The sequence below is a fragment of the Danio rerio genome, chromosome 17, assembly GCF_049306965.1.
Source record: "Danio rerio strain Tuebingen ecotype United States chromosome 17, GRCz12tu, whole genome shotgun sequence".
NCBI lineage: Eukaryota > Metazoa > Chordata > Actinopteri > Cypriniformes > Danionidae > Danio > Danio rerio.
Window position 1 is genome coordinate 55,184,230 of NC_133192.1, and position 16,206 is coordinate 55,200,435.

General features: G+C 39.8%; 1 protein-coding gene across 10 annotated transcripts in view; it reads left to right on the forward strand.

The window, feature by feature from the left end:
* Window positions 1-16,206, forward strand: part of tiam2a (TIAM Rac1 associated GEF 2a) — a 201,455-nt gene that overhangs the window by 99,078 nt on the left and 86,171 nt on the right. For 4 of the 10 annotated variants that reach the window (XM_073927634.1, XM_068214646.1, XM_009293289.5 and 1 more), the window contains exons 8-13: window positions 802-948; window positions 10,595-10,651; window positions 14,107-14,274; window positions 15,464-15,568; window positions 15,653-15,731; window positions 15,852-15,941. In XM_073927634.1, the coding sequence (XP_073783735.1) occupies window positions 802-948; window positions 10,595-10,651; window positions 14,107-14,274; window positions 15,464-15,568; window positions 15,653-15,731; window positions 15,852-15,941 (646 nt within the window). Of the gene's footprint in view, window positions 1-801; window positions 949-4,862; window positions 4,908-10,594; window positions 10,652-14,106; window positions 14,275-15,463; window positions 15,569-15,652; window positions 15,732-15,851; window positions 15,942-16,206 lie in introns of all 10 variants that reach the window. The other 6 variants (XM_073927632.1, XM_073927631.1, XM_073927630.1 and 3 more) reach the window with 2 other exon arrangements.

Consider the following 16,206-nt stretch of genomic DNA (forward strand, 5'->3'; position numbering starts at 1 on the left):
GCTCTCTCACTCAGCAACACAGTGGAGATTCTCTAGTTATATCGTTTCAGATGTTTATTATGCAGTGACATGCAGTCAGATATTTCGCCAAACAGTCCTTAGGGATGCGGTGACACGCAGTCAGATATTTCGCCGAACAGATCCGCCACTTTTGGCGCTCATAAACAATCATAAAGCTCTCGTGCTGCAGGAATGAGGAGGTCTGCTGAAGCCGCGCAGCGGTCGTGCAGTAAGGAGTTCTTGTCTTTAATAAACTACGGCAGTTTGCGTTCACTGAACATTAAGAATGATTAATAAATCCATATAAAACAGCCCCTTAAAAGTCACATCTCGCTTTCAGTTTCTGGCTTTGGCGGGTATTGCACTCACACACAAGCGTACCGTGCCAAAGCCCAAGTGAACCGTGCTCAGGCACACCTCTTCCAACCGGGCCAGGGCCGGCCAAGTGAACCGTGCTTGAGCCCGATTCAGCGCACTCACACTTCTCAAACGATCCAGGAAACGGGCCTGGGCACGGTACGGATGGCATAGTGTGAGTAGGCCCTAAGACCAATGGCTTGAAACCAGCCTGGAAATGGCCAAAGCCCCTCTAAAACCAGCCTGGTCAACTAGCTAAAACCAGCCAACCAGCCTAGACGGGTTTAGGCTGTTTTTTTAAGTAGGATTAGCTGCCTGCTGCAACTACTGTTCTCGTCTCCCAATGCTCTTTTCACCTGAAGATATTGTACGAGGACGCCATTTATTGTTACATCTGCAATTTCTGTCTAGCTTCTTACCGCAAATCTCTTTGTTGTCCTACAGATCTGTTCCAGAGATGAGGCCACGATGCGAAAGCGCTCTCTGTCTCTCTCCCACAGAGGCCGCAGCAAGAAAGGGGTCTTTTCATCCCTTAAGGGCCTGGATACTCTTACCAAGCGAGGCCATGAAAAAAAGCATTCTCTCTCACAGGTAGTACACCCACTCCGTCTGACTTAACCCAAATGTTCGGAAAGTCTATTTGCATATCAAGTTTTATGTATTATGTTCATGCTGGTGGGAAATTCCTCCCACAGGTGCAAATAAAAAGACTTTGATAAATAAAGACTCTCTAAAGGTAGTAATTACAGAGCTGACAGGATTCAAAATGCAGTCGGTTCCCCCGCATCACCTCCCTTCTCCGAAATGCTCAGAGATAATAAAGGGGCTATTTTCACTCGTAGGAATTTCATATCTGGTTACCAAGTTTAAAGCCTCGAGGTTTTGATGAAGCTGATGATGTTTCCTCCCTGTTGAGCTGTTACTGCGCTGTGCTAATAATGGTGGTAAATTGTCAGTTAAGGAACTGGGCCGGGCTGTTTGTTTAAACCCAGCGAGGGGTGACCCGTGAGCCAGAGTATTTTATAGATTTCCTGTCAGGACCGTGCCCTTGAGAAAAGCATTTAACAGCAGGTTGTTGCAGGTGGGACTGTCTCTGCAATTAGACAACTGTGTGTTGTTTGGAATGGAAAGTGGCAGATAAATGAGTAACCCATGCCTGTTTTGCTGAATCTGTTGCATTTCTTTACCACCTAGTAAGCCGTCTTAAGGGCCGATCACAGCAAACATGCTTTTACTTTCCCAAATTGCAAGGCGCACTTTTTTGTTATGTCCCTAGTCAACGACTGAATCAGCTCCCTGTTGTGCGAGAGTGTTGCTGTTGATATTAATGTAGTTGTAATATTTAATATATTTTGATATTCAAGATTTGTGAAGTCATGTAGCTCTGGAAAACTCAAAACAGCAACCACAAGTCCATCTTCAAAAGTATCCGTAGTCATTTAGACAACAAAATCACTGCAGGCACATCAACGGAAACCCCGCCTCTGCTTTCATTTGATTGGATAATTAAAAAGATACAACTGACGCTACACCATTTTTTCGCTCAGAGTTTACTTTTTTTCACGCAAGGGCAAAAACGCGAGGCGCAGCAGGCAGTTAAAGCGCAAGGTGCACAGGGCGCATAAGCAGTGCGCAAAATGCTCGCTGCCGTTAGTAAATCATTCAAAAAAGGCGCCTCTCAATGCAAAAAAATTGTTCGGTATGATCGACCCCTTAGTCTGTATAAGGGGCCAATCACACCAAACATGCTTTTCCGTTCCAAAAATGCGAGACACACCGCACTGCTATTTTTGTTGACAAGAAAAACAAGTACGACTGAATCAGCTGCATAACGTGAGCGAGTGTTGATATTAATATAATTGTAATATTTAAAATTAATGTTAAATTCAAAATTTGTGAAGTCATAAAGCTCCGGATAACTCAAAACAGCGACCACAAGTCTCTCCTCCATCTTCAAAAGTCTCCGTAGTCATTTTGACAACACTAACACTGCAGGCACCTCAACGGAAACCCCGCCTCTGCTTTCATTTGATTGGAGAATGAAAAAGACTGGACTAACGTAACACGCTTTTTTTCCGCTCAGAGTTGACTTTTTTTAACTGTGAGTGCACAGCGTGCTACGGTAAAAACGCGAGGTGCACAGGGCGCATAAGCAGTGCGCAAAATGCTCGCTGCCGTTAGTAAATCATTCAAAAAAGGCGCCTCTCAATGCAAAAAAATTGTTCGGTGTGATCGACCCCTTTGTCTGTATAAGGGCCAATAACACCGAACATGCTTTTCCGTTCCAAAAACGCGAGACACACCGCACTGCTATTTTTGTTTACAAGAAAAAAAAGTTCAACAACTGAATAAGCTGCATAATATGAGTGAGTGTTGATATTAATATAATTGTAATATTTAATAATATTGGTAAATTCAAAATTTGTGAAGTCATACAGCTCCGGATAACTCAAAACAGCGACCACAAGTCTCTCCTCCATCTTCAAAAGTCTCCGTAGTCATTTTGACAACACTAACACTGCAGGCACCTCAACGGAAACCCCGCCTCTGCTTTCATTTGATTGGAGAATGAAAAAGACTGGACTAACGTAACACGCTTTTTTTCTGCTCAGAGTTGACTTTTTTTAACTGTGAGTGCACAGCGTGCTACGGTAAAAACGCGAGGTGCACAGGGCGCATAAGCAGTGCGCAAAATGCTCGCTGCCATTAGTAAATCATTCAAAAAAGGCGCTTCTCAGCGCAAAAAAATTGTTCAGTGTGATCGACCCCTTAGTCTGTATAAGGGGCCAATCCCACCAAACATGCTTTTCCGTTCCAAAAATGCGAGACACACCGCACTGCTATTTTTGTATACAAGAAAAACAAGTACGACTGAATCAGCTGCATAACGTGAGCGAGTGTTGATATTAATATAATTGTAATATTTAATAATATTGTAAATTCAAAATTTGTGAAGTCATACAGCTCCGGAAAACTCAAAACAGCGACCACAAGTCTCTCCAACATCTTCAAAAGTCTCCGTAGTCATTTTGACAACACTAACACTGCAGGCACCTCAACGGAAACCCCGCCTCTGCTTTCATTTGATTGGAGAATGAAAAAGACTGGACTAACGTAACACGCTTTTTTTTCCGCTCAGAGTTGACTTTTTTTAACTGTGAGTGCACAGCGTGCTACGGTAAAAACGCGAGGTGCACAGGGCGCATAAGCAGTGCGCAAAATGCTCGCTTCCGTTAGTAAATCATTCAAAAAAGGCGCCTCTCAATGCAAAAAAATTGTTCGGTGTGATCGACCCCTTTGTCTGTATAAGGGCCAATAACACCGAACATGCTTTTCCGTTCCAAAAACGCGAGGCACACCGCACTGCTATTTTTGTCTACAAGAAAAAAAAAAGTACAACAACTGAATAAGCTGCATAATATGAGTGAGTGTTGATATTAATATAATTGTAATATTTAATAATATTGTGAAATTCAAGATTTGTGAAGTCATACAGCTCCAGATAACTCAAAACAGCGACCACAAGTCTCTCCACGATCTTTAAAAGTCTCCGTAGTCATTCTGACAACACTAACACTGCAGGCACCTCAACGGAAACCCCGCCTCTGCTTTCATTTGATTGGAGAATGAAAAAGATTCGACTAATGTTACGCTTTTTTTTCCCGCTCAGAGTTGACTTTTTTCAACTGTGAGTGCACAGCGTGCTACGGGTAAAAACTTGAGGTGCAGCAGGTGGTTAAAAAACGAGGGACGCATAAGCAGCGTGCAAAACGCTTACTGCTGTTAGTAAATCATTCAAAAAAAGGCGCCTCTCAACGCAAAAAACAAATTCAGTGTGATCGACCCTTAAAGGCTTGTACACACCGGGACGCTTTTCAATTGTGTTTATCGTCAGCGTTTTTCAAGATGCTTTTCCGGATTGAAACCCTAGCGCTTTTCACTGGCATCGAGCAGAAGAGTATGCAAAATCACTCTATGACGTTAGATGGCGCTACACAACTTGAAGCTTCTGGCACCCACTTGTAACACAGAAGAGGAAGACTAGGTTGACACGCTTCTTGTTATGGATGGTTTAAGTAGCAGCTCCAGCTCTTGTGATGAAGAAATTCTTGCTCTTGTTCACCAGAGCAAGAAGCAGCTTCATGTTCGTATTGCCTCTGGCCTGGGCATCTTCTTCAATGTGTGATCGCGTTGACCGTTTTGCACTTGAGCGCCTCCAAGTGCTGTTTACTGTAACTTCAGCAGCTCTGTGCACATGAACAAAAGTGCCAATCTGATTGGTGGAGAAGGTTTTGATGTGGCACATCAAAACAAGATGACCATGAGGCATTTCTTTTAAAAATGACGCTTTTATGTCTGCCGTTTTGCACGTCGGTGTGCACGACCACATTGGCGCCCTTTATTTTGTCACGAGGCGTTAAGCGTCCCAGTGTGCACGGGCCTTAATTCTGTATAAGTCTGGAAGATTCCTCATGTTGTCTTCTTCATTTTGGCTTTGTGAAAAGGACCTCAGTGAATTGAGCTGCTGTTCTTACAGTGGTCTTCCGCAGGTAAGAAATACAAGTTTGCTGGACCGCAGCTAGCATAGCATGGCTTGTAGAATAATCTTGATGTGTTTTGGAGATATAATTGCGTTTACATTTGTTTTTTTTTATTCACGTTTTTACTCAAGACCACTTTCCTGATTTATTACAGGGGACGGGTATTGAACCATATGACCAAAATAAATCTAAATACTTACACAATTGGGCAGCACTGTGGCTCAGTATTGTTGCCTCACAGCAAGAAGGTCACTGATTCGAGTTCTGACTGGGCCAGTTGGCGTTTCTGTGTGGAGTTTGCATGTTCTCCCCGTGTTGTCGTGGATTTCCTCTGGGTTCTCTAGTTTCCCCCACAGTCCAAAGACATGCGCTATGGGTGAATTGGGTAAACTAAATTGGTTGTATAGTGTATGTGTGTGTGTGTGTGTGTGTGAATGAGTGTATAGATGTTTCCCAGTACAAGGTTGCAGCTAGAAGGGCATCCGCTGTGTAAAACATATGCTCGAATAGTTGGCGGTTCATTCCACTGTGGCGACCTCTGAAATAAAGACTAAGCTGAAGACAAATTAATTAATAAATGGATGTTTTTAAAAAACAATCATATCGGTGACAGATTGGCAGCAAATTTGCCAATATCGATACATCAACGAGAGGCTCGATAAACGATTGGCCAATAAAATTGCCAAAATGATATGTTGGTCAGGCTGTAGTAAATATAAAGATGAGAAGGCAATCTGATTGGCTGTGAGTAGTCTTGCCAGTTCTGATTGTTTGGGTTTCCTTGTGTACAGAGCCAGATTTGAACCAATTGAAGGTCATGTGGAGTGCTTTGAAATGTCCAATTTTTTTATTTGAAATTTGACGTAATCTCAACTTATAGACAAGGTGGTACATAAAGCAGTTCTCGCGTTTATAAAAAAAAAAAGCTGATTTTTTTTTTATATTAATCACAGCTCTGTCAATGAGAGTGGTTGAGATTAAGCATATCAAATGAAAAGCAAGCGAAAAGTTAAGGGGCGGGACATACTATAGAACATTTGATCGGTTAGTCCAGGGGTGTCCAAACTTGGTCCTGGAGGGCCGGTGTCCTAGAGAGTTTAGTTCCGACCCTAATCAAACACACTTGAAAAAGCTAATCAGGCTCTTGCTAGATATACTAGAATCTTCCGGGCAGGAGTGTTGAAGCAAGTTAGAGCTAAACTCAGCAGGACACCGGCCCTCCAGGACAGAGTTTGGACATCCCTGGGTTAGACAATTTAATTAAAAAAACTGAGGTATGAGGTGATGTAAAAAAAAAAAAAATAATAAAATCGCTGAGCCATTTACCCTAAAGTTTATATCAGGTTTATGTCTTCTAAATGCTAATTTTGTTTTGGAGCACACTAGCTTACAGATTTCCCCCTTAAATTAACATGCTGATACTAAAATCTTAAAAACTTTAGTTTAATTTCATGGTATACCTTTAACTATTGAACGTAATTCAGAAAAATCACCCAAAAAAATCACATATTTATATAAATATGTCACATTTAAAATTTAGTACGTTTTCTGCTACATATTCGATAGCATGCACATTCCCATAGTATGCATTATTATTCAATAACTATTATATTTAATAATATATTTATTCATTATTCTTATACTATGCCCTTAACCTAAATGAACAATGCATGAGAGTCAATTCTAGGGTAAATTAGTTCAATTGTTCGTTTGTCACTGAATGAATCACTGAATGAATCCAGTGTCAAAATCTCAGAGGACTAGCATGTAGTCCTTGTCCCTCGCTGTCATGTGTCTTGTAGCGGGAGATCCAGCCAGCTTTGCTAACGAGCCCCATTCATTTCACACCACAGAAGGCTGAGGTGTGGAGACGGACAGAGAGAGAAATATATTATGAATTATTAAAAGCCATATGTGGTAAATTGCAGCCTGCTGTACCCTACCCTGCAGCGACACACAGATGGTTTGTATAAGAGCCCTATGCTAGGTACTAAATATTAAACAGGCCAACCTTTTGCTGCAGTAGCCATCCCAACAAAGTGCATTTTTCGTCTTCCTGTTCGTCACCATCTTTTGAGAATGTCCGTCATTCATTTGGCTTTTAATTTCACAAAGAAGTACATTGTTAGCCGCGGGTAGTCATCTTGTTTAGGCTAATAAATTGGTCCCCATTAACTATAGGTCTTCCCGTAAGTATAGGAGTTTCCTATTTTTCTCGGTAAAATGTGTGTGTGCTTTACAAAACATTTATATATAATAGCATTTATTAGGGACCAAGCACTGGTGGTGCATTGGCCCTATTGCAGAGGTGACCAACCCTGTTCCTGGAGAGCCACCTTCCTGCAGATTTCAGTTGCTACCCATATCAAACACACCTGAACCAATTATTTGGACCTGAACACCACGTGATAATTACAGGCAGGTGTGTTTGATATGGGCTGCAACTGAAATCTGCAGGAAGGTGGCTCTCCAGGAACAGGGTTGGCCGCCCCTGGCCTATTGGAATAGCTCCGTTTATTCTTCTTCTTCTTCTTTTCCTCTATAATGAATCACATTTTTCAGGGTCTTAACATGCTTGAAAACTTACGAAAGTTTGCGCGCACAACAGAAGTGGCGAAAATTTCAGTTTTTTTAGGCTTCTGTTGTGGGTGTGGCAAAATGGCTCAACAGCACCACCTATGTTCGACGAAGTAGACCCCGAGCTACGATTCATGCACACATACCGAAAATGGCTCAAGCCTACCAATACCTACCAAAAGTCTCCAAATCCAAAAACCAACAGGAAGTTGAATATTTTTAACGTCTTCTTCGAAAAAAAGTGTAGTTTTTGCCATTTCCAGGTGTTGTATTTTGACAAACTCCTTCTAGGTATTTTATCAGATCAACACTAAAATTGGGTATCATCATCTAAAGGCCTTAGTGATGTTAAAGGGCCATGAAACCCCCTCGTTTCAGCAGGGTGTTTTCACACCTCTACTTTGGAAAAAGTCAGAAAAGTGGGCGTGTCCAGCTCTGTTTAGGGGGGAGTGTCGGAGGAACAAAAGAGGCTTGGTGTGGGAGTGTCTATTTGGGCGCGCTGAATTTCAGAGTCAAAACACACAACCACAGCGGACAATGTGACTGTGTTTACATGGACATCTGTAGTCGAATTATTTGCCAGATTATTAAATGGTGGACTTTAACTGCAGTTTGGCTCTTTCATTCAGGGAATTCATTCATGTCCCTCCCGACAAACGTGATATTTGATTCGAGGCGCTGCTCTAAGCGTGTATTTTTCATGCAATGTTTGATACCGCACGGCGAATGAGAGAAAAAAAACTCAGCATTTCCCGGAGACTTAGATGCACACGGCAGGTAGCGTCAGAAAGCCGCGTGTGTTATTCCGGTCACAAAATCCAACACGAGGTTATAGTTTGGTTATAACTATTAGTGCTAACTTGTAACTAAGCTCTCAGGTAAACAATAATTCTCCTTAGATACGTAAGTTATTGTTGTCGAGCGTCGCGTACACTGTTAATCCACGCGTGAGTCTGCGTTCTCACAGAGAGAAAATGAAAACAAAACTTAACTGCAGCAAACTATAAAAGCAACACTTTATGCTTGTTTGGCAACACAACGTGGCGTCTCTGTCGTCTAAACACTCTGACAGTAATGAATATTAATGACGTTGCACAATAGAGCGCGCTGATTGGTTTGAACGAAGCCTTACTCATGCATTAATGCATCACACTGTAAAACGTAATAAGACACACTCTGGCACAGACGCCCAGTCTGCACGCTGGAATACACGCTATTATCTCATGGCCGTGACGCAGCTTCAAAAATTCGTTTCAAACAGGAAGTACGAATTTGCTTGAAATAACGCAAAAACAACCAATTTACACTTTAGTGAAATATAGGTGTCCTAATAGTGTTTTTAGCAGTGTGGGACACATATACAACTGTCAACAGCTCAAAAAATGTGTTTTGGTGTTTCGTGACCCTTTAAATTGCTAAGATCTAGAAGTAAGTTTGGTGTAAATTAGTGATTTTCTTAGGTTATATATATATATATATATATATATATATATATATATATATATATATTTATATATATATATATATATATATACATACATATACACAGCTGAAGTCAAAATTATTAGCCCCCCTTTGAATTTTTTTTCTTTTTTAAATATTTCCCAAATTATGTTTAATTATGTATTTTGGCTAGAGTAAAAGCAAGTTTTTAATTTTTAAACACCGTTTTAAGGTCAGTATTATTAGCTCCTTTAAGCAATTTTTTTTTCTCGATAGTCATGAGAACAAACCATCATTATACAATAACTTGCCTAATTACCCTTACCTCCCTAGTTAACCTAGTTAAGCCTTTAAATGTCACTTTTAGCTGTATAGAAGTGTCTTGAAATATTGTGTATATATATATACATTAGCTTTAATTATCATTGTCTACAGTTCTCTGTCATCCTAAGTCCACTGGGCAGCGGTGAGCCCAGGTGTGAGGTCCCTTTCATCGCTACTTGCAGCTTCAATATAATATTTACATTTCTTTTCATTTAATTTTGCTATTCTTTTGGACTTCTTATCAACAAATTCTTGGCAAACCTGTATTCTGTTTTTGTAATAAAATTAATTGCTGTTAAACAATAATTAATAATCAGTTTTTAATATTTCCTGAGTACAAAATCACAACGGTTGATTTCATAAGACTTAAAAACACTCTTTTTCCTTCCTAAGATGCAAGGAGAGGCAAAAAGATCAGAACAAAAGCAAACATTATCCTCGACAAGTGTGTTTTTCTTGGTGATTACACAAAACTAAAGTGTGTAAACCATTAGCTGACAAACCATGGCCATGGCCTATTCATTTAGCAGATGCGTTTGAACATGAGTTACATCACAAGCAACATTTCAATAATTGCAGCAGTAGGCGACGTGTCCTCAGGAGTTTGTTTTCCTTATCAAACTTGCGAAGTCTGAACTTACAAGGAGAGGATGCGAGACTGAGCTGTGTGTAGGCTACTTAATTTTGAGGGAAAAGCCCCAATCAGATGGTGAATGTCTGCAGCCCCGCCTCCGTTTTCAGATGTCTCAGTTGTCCTCCATTCACACCAACATGGAGCAGCAGCCTTTCCAAACTAAAACGGCCTCGTCAGTGTTTCTAATTTGTTCTGTTTTTGGCGCTCAAAAACTCAGATAAAGTGTGGATGGATGGCGTAGCAGTAGCAGAACTTATGCGTTTTAAAACTACAACATATTCGTGTAAACGGGGCCTTAAACGCATGCATGACAATATTGTTCTCAAAGACTCTTGTTTTTCCATGATTACACAAACACCACAGATTTGCTGTTTGTGTTTTAGTCACAAAAACGCCATTGTTGAGTGAATGAATGAGCAAAAAATACGTTTAAATAAGTTTACCGTATTTTGCTGAAAACATTGTCTTGTAAATGGTCCCTAGTATGAAAATCTCTTAACCCTTATAGTGCTTTTTTCCTTCCAGTCAGAGCTCAAAGCCTTTATAAAGTTCAACATGATTCACTACAGGAGATTTGCTTGGCTTAAGCTTTATATAGAAGCAGAATGGCCGTTTTTTCTGATGTTGGTGTCTGTAACCATGGCTGTTTCGTCTGACAAAATGTGATTAAGAGTTCTATGAGCCGATGCACTGATTTTATTTTTCCTTCCTCTTTCAGGTCTTTGACAGTGATGGCGGAGCGCAGCTAAATTCCGTTACACATTGTAGTTTTAAGGTACCTTCTGTCATCCTTTTTAAAAATACAAAGTCCTAGAAAAAAAGCTGAGTTTTACTTGTTATGCATAGGGTGGAATCATAAACATATAGTTAACTATACTTCAAGTGTTGGGGAAAATAGTAATACATTACAATACAGGGCCGGAGTGGGACTCCTTTTCAGCCCTGGAGTTTCAAGCCTCAGACCGGCCCACCTCAGTTCACGACTGACTATATTGAAATAAGGTCATTTCCCATTCAGTTTCTAATTACACTATCACGTCTTTTTTTTGAGAAAACAGCTGCTTTAAAACTTCAAATGTTCAACAACCCTAACAGTATTATATGTCTTACCAATAAAAATGAAAAAAAAAAAAAATGACTCAGACGAGGATCAATCCCAGGTCGCTGGCGTCGAAACCTAACGTGCTAGCCACTCGACCACAACAATTATGAAACTATCCTATTGCAGGCTGCATCTTCATCACGAGGCTGCGAGAAAATAGATAAAAAGAGCAGAGCTGCAGGAAGAAGACTGTGGTCAAGTAAATAAATACACTAATTTAAAAAGTGTGACTGCTGAGAGCAACAGATTCTGGAGCTAACGTTAGGGACACCGGCCCTCGCGGCCAAAAAACGGACCGGCCCAACGGGAATTCTCCTGGTCCTCCCGATTAGCCAATCCGGGCCTGTTACAATCTAAAGTCTTTTATTTATTTATTTATTTATTTATTAAAGATGTAACTAAATGTGTTACTTACACTAAAAATATCAATAACTTAGCTGTTTTCTGTATTTTGTGATTCATGTTTTGATTTTTCATAGTTTATTTATGCTTCTGAATTGCATTATGGGACCTTGGCTTCTCTTCCAACAACTTTTAACCTTAAAAAGTTTGAAAAAGAGACTTTTATTAACATTTTAATAACCGCCAGTCCATTTTCTGTTATTTTACATGTTGCAATGTTTACAGTGCTGATCCTACTCTTCCGGGTTTCTTCCCACCGCAGCCTCGCTTTCGTGTTTTAAAATGGCGGCCGTGTGAAATAAGCACATTGCGTTTTGTCCACATCAGATGGTTTAGGTCGACTGATCCAATTGTTCAGTTTCAGATTTGTTGTTTGATTGTTAAAACACTATCCATGGTTCCTCGTGATATAGCGACCCAAACACGGTGTTGCTAAGCCACTATGTTAAAGGATAATAGTTATTTTAGACAGCAAGAGTCTTTTCTCCATCATTCCGTGTTTAGCAGATTCGGGGTGGAGGTTAGCCTCTGTTGATGAATTTGGAGAGGAAAGTCTGCAGTGCTGAAAGCCACACACATTGAGGAGCGTGTACTGGGCGGTTGCTTTTGGCTACTGTGCTGGAAAGTTGACCGTTAGTGCGGTGAATGAATGCACAGTCATCCTGCTGCTGGTCAGGGCTTCATTCACACCCTGCTCTGAAAAAAAAAACCAGAGGGTTATAAAAATTGTCCACTGTTTTCACTGCTAAAAAGGCTCTTACTTAACTGGATGACATGTGTGGACGGTCTGTACTAGGGCGGTTAGCCCTTAGAGCTTGGGACAATTTTTTATTTGTTTTAGTTTTTTTGCATTATTTTTTTATAATGGTGTTTGTGTTTATATGAAGCCTGAAAGTATTTATGCTCCTGGCAAATTTTGACTTAAAGTTACTTTTATTTAACAAGAACGTTTTTTTTTACCATTAATGACACTGTTTTTTCCCAAAATATAACAAGACGATGTACAAGAGGCATCATTGTTGAAAGAAAGATTTTTCCAGATTTTATTTACATTTGAACAAAAACTTTAAGGGCTCTATTTTGACGGTCCGTGGGCAAAGTGCAAAACGCACGGCGCAAACGCTTTCAGGGCGTGTCAGAACGCATTTTTGCTAATTTACGGACGGGAAAATGCGCTTTGCGCCAAGGCACATGGGCTAAAAGGGTTGAGTTTATTTTCTTAATGAGTTATAGGTGTGTTTCGAGAATAAACCAATTAGAGTCTCATCTCCCATTCCCTTTAAGAGCCAGCTGTGGCGCGCCAAGAGCGCATTCGCTATTTACAGGACGCAAAGTAAGTCTAAGTGGAAAAAATGAGCATTTCACAAGCAAACAGTTAACAGTTTTTTAACAGAAAGATGTTAAACAGAGCAGCTACTGCGTGAGAATGACAGATAATGGATCTACTTTCACATTCGCTCTTAGATAGGGAAACCTTTACGCACAGACATCAATTAGTCTATAAATAATTAATTTCGTTTGTTAAGCGCAAATATTTGTTTCAAAACTATTTCTAAATTCAGTTCTAATTTCCAGCAAACGAATAAATGAACAATAATGACCAAGTGTGATCAAAATACTGAGTTATTTTCAAATACACCTGCCATGCCCCATATGGTCTAAAACCTGACAGGTGGGCAAATCTAAGCTTGTTTTTAATAAAACAAATATAAATATGGATATAATAAATAATCCTGCTAATAATAATAACATTATACAAAAGCAAATTGTAATGAATGAACTGAAAAAGCCTCCCGAGATGAAGAAGACATATAAGCAGTGATTTTTCATATTTATGTAGGCTAGAAAATAATATGTTTTGTAATATTTTAATCCTTCATATTTATATCCTATATCTATTCTTATTATATCCTATATATATCCTTAATATTTACATTTTTTCATATGTAAAGATATTTGCCTATTGCTCTCTTGTGCGTATTAAGCAGTGTGTAAGTGAGGGAGTTTAGACCGGGTTTGTTTTGGTCTAATGTTAAATCTATTATAGTTTTACAAAATAGCAACGCGCCAGCGGTCCGCCTCAGAACGCCTCCCTTTTTAGACCAGAACGCCTATGGGCGCACAAATGAACGCTAATGCATTTGCTATTTAAACAGCGTAGCGCAACGCCTCAAAACCACTCTTGTGCCAAGCTGAAACTACCAAAAGTCTACTGCGCCACGCCTTGTGCCACACTGCGCCAGGTGTATGATAGGGCCCTAAGTCAGAATTTGCCAGGGGTATGAATAATTTTGGGGTTAACTGTACACTATCTGACAAAGTCTTGTCACCTGTCCAAGTTTTAGGAACAACAAATAATAATTTGACCTCTAGTTGATCATTTGGTATCAGAAGGTATATAGAACCTCTTGTCTTTACCTTTAGATCTGAGACATGATTGTTTTGTGTGGTCTGTGAAAGTGAATAGGCATATCTGCTTCCAAAACCAGAGACTTAATCTCCACTGAAAAAGAACTTGTGTGTTTCTTTTTGAGCATCACATCCTTAAACTAGTAGAATTCCACTAAATGTTATGTTGTGGGTCAGGAAACAACTCGTATTCTTTAGTTTTAGCTTTACTTTTTATGAAATAATAATAATAATAATATTTTAATAGTGACAAGTCTTTGACCTAAGTCATGTTTCATCTTTGTTTTAATGAATGCTCATGCTCTTCTCTTTCCCAGCGGTTAGGCAGTTTGACGAATGTTTACTCAATTGTGCCACCTGAAGGCAGCCAGTGGGATTGCAGTCGAGAAAGCACAACATGCATCTACATGCCAAACTGCCAGACTGTTACTGTTCTCCTGAAAAGTCATCACACTGTCATGGATGTGTTGGCTGAGACCTGCATGGTAAGGCATCCAAAAATCTACCTTTTTTATAAAGTCATCATAATATTTAGATTAAATACTTTGATTTACCAACAAATCCTTTTTAATTTACCGGTACCTGCTGTTTCTGAAATGTGACAGAATGACAGTCTTTTAGCATCTATCTATCTATCTATCTATCTATCTATCTATCTATCTATCTATCTATCTATCTATCTATCTATCTATCTATCTATCTATCTATCTGTCTGTCTGTCTGTCTGTCTGTCTGTCTGTCTGTCTGTCTGTCTGTCTGTCTGTCTGTCTGTCTGTCTGTCTGTCTGTCTGTCTGTCTGTCTGTCTGTCTGTCTGTCTGTCTGTCTATTCCTCTGTTCATCTGTCCATCTGTCTATCTATCTATCTATCTATCTATCTATCTATCTATCTATCTATCTATCTATCTATCTATCTATCTATCTATCTATCTGTCTGTCTGTCTGTCTGTCTGTCTGTCTGTCTGTCTGTCTGTCTGTCTGTCTGTCTGTCTGTCTGTCTGTCTATTCCTCTGTTCATCTATCTATCTATCTATCTATCTATCTATCTATCTATCTATCTATCTATCTATCTATCTATCTATCTATCTATCTATCTATCTATCTATCTATCTATCTATCTATCTGTCTGTCTGTCTGTCTGTCTGTCTGTCTGTCTGTCTGTCTGTCTGTCCTTCTATCCGTCTGTCCCTCTGTCTATCTATCATCCATCCATCTGTCTACAGTACAGTCCTTATGATAATGGATATTTTTATGTTTCTGAGTGAATATAGACAATATTTTGGTGAGTTTTTTCCTGTTTACTTAAATTTAATTTAATGTTTCTCCACAACATATTAATTTGGATCTGCTCATTCTTGTATTGTGATCTATCTATCGATCTAATGAACAGTAAATTCAAAAGAGCTGCGTTTATTTGAAATAATGTAATTGTGTGACACAGGTTTATGCAGGTTTATTCACTCATCCATTTAGGATTCCATAAACCTTCAGGGCCATTTTTAGGATCCTTGCACACTCAGGAGCCACATTTTAATAAAACTATAGCACGTCATACCAAACTTTTTTTTTTAAATCGTTTTTGGCAGTGGTGTTCGTAGATAAATATAGATACCAATTTTATCGGCCAGCCCTACTGTTAAAAGAATCACATCTTAAGATAGATTTCCCTCTTGTAGCTCGTGGGCCTGGACCCCAGCACACACTGTTTGAGGCTGAGAAGATTCACAGGAGACAAGATGGAGATCTCAACACCATCAGCTCATGAGCTTCTGCAAGGCTTGGTAAGATACCGAGAATGTCAAAGCTATATATTGACATAGGGTGAACTGCATAACCGAGCACTGGTAACGTCTTTCTCACCCTAGCCATATGACGAATTGGAAGTTAGCCAGCTGCAAGTCTACACTCTGCACATGTCTAGACCCAGTCTAACTGGAGACTTTGGTAAGCAGGTCACTGTTGTGTTGTAAGTTTAATGGCTGTTTTGAAAGCTCTTGGGGGCTGATTGCTCTTCACACTGCGCGCTGTTTCTCACTTCTTTTCTTTTTTTTTTTTCTCCTCAAGGCTTTGCTGTTACAGGCTATGTAGACAGCCTCAAAAACAGCCATATCATTGTCAGCGAAGTTCTCCCTGATGGGCTCGCTTTCAGCAAAGGTAATTTCACTTGTAGTCATTTTAGACACTTGCTAGTTATAGCTTTTAGCCACTTTCACACTGTACTAACAGTAACTATCTGTAAAATGTCCAGAATTACTTTGCTGGTTGGCTGTGGTGTTCACATGTTCGCATTCATGCAACTGTTTATTTTGGTCCCAGAGATAAACTAAAATACTGAACTAGAGGAGAAAAATATTGTGGCTATTGCTAGTGAAGGCAGAAAAACTATACACGCAGCTATAAAACAGTTATGGGTAACACT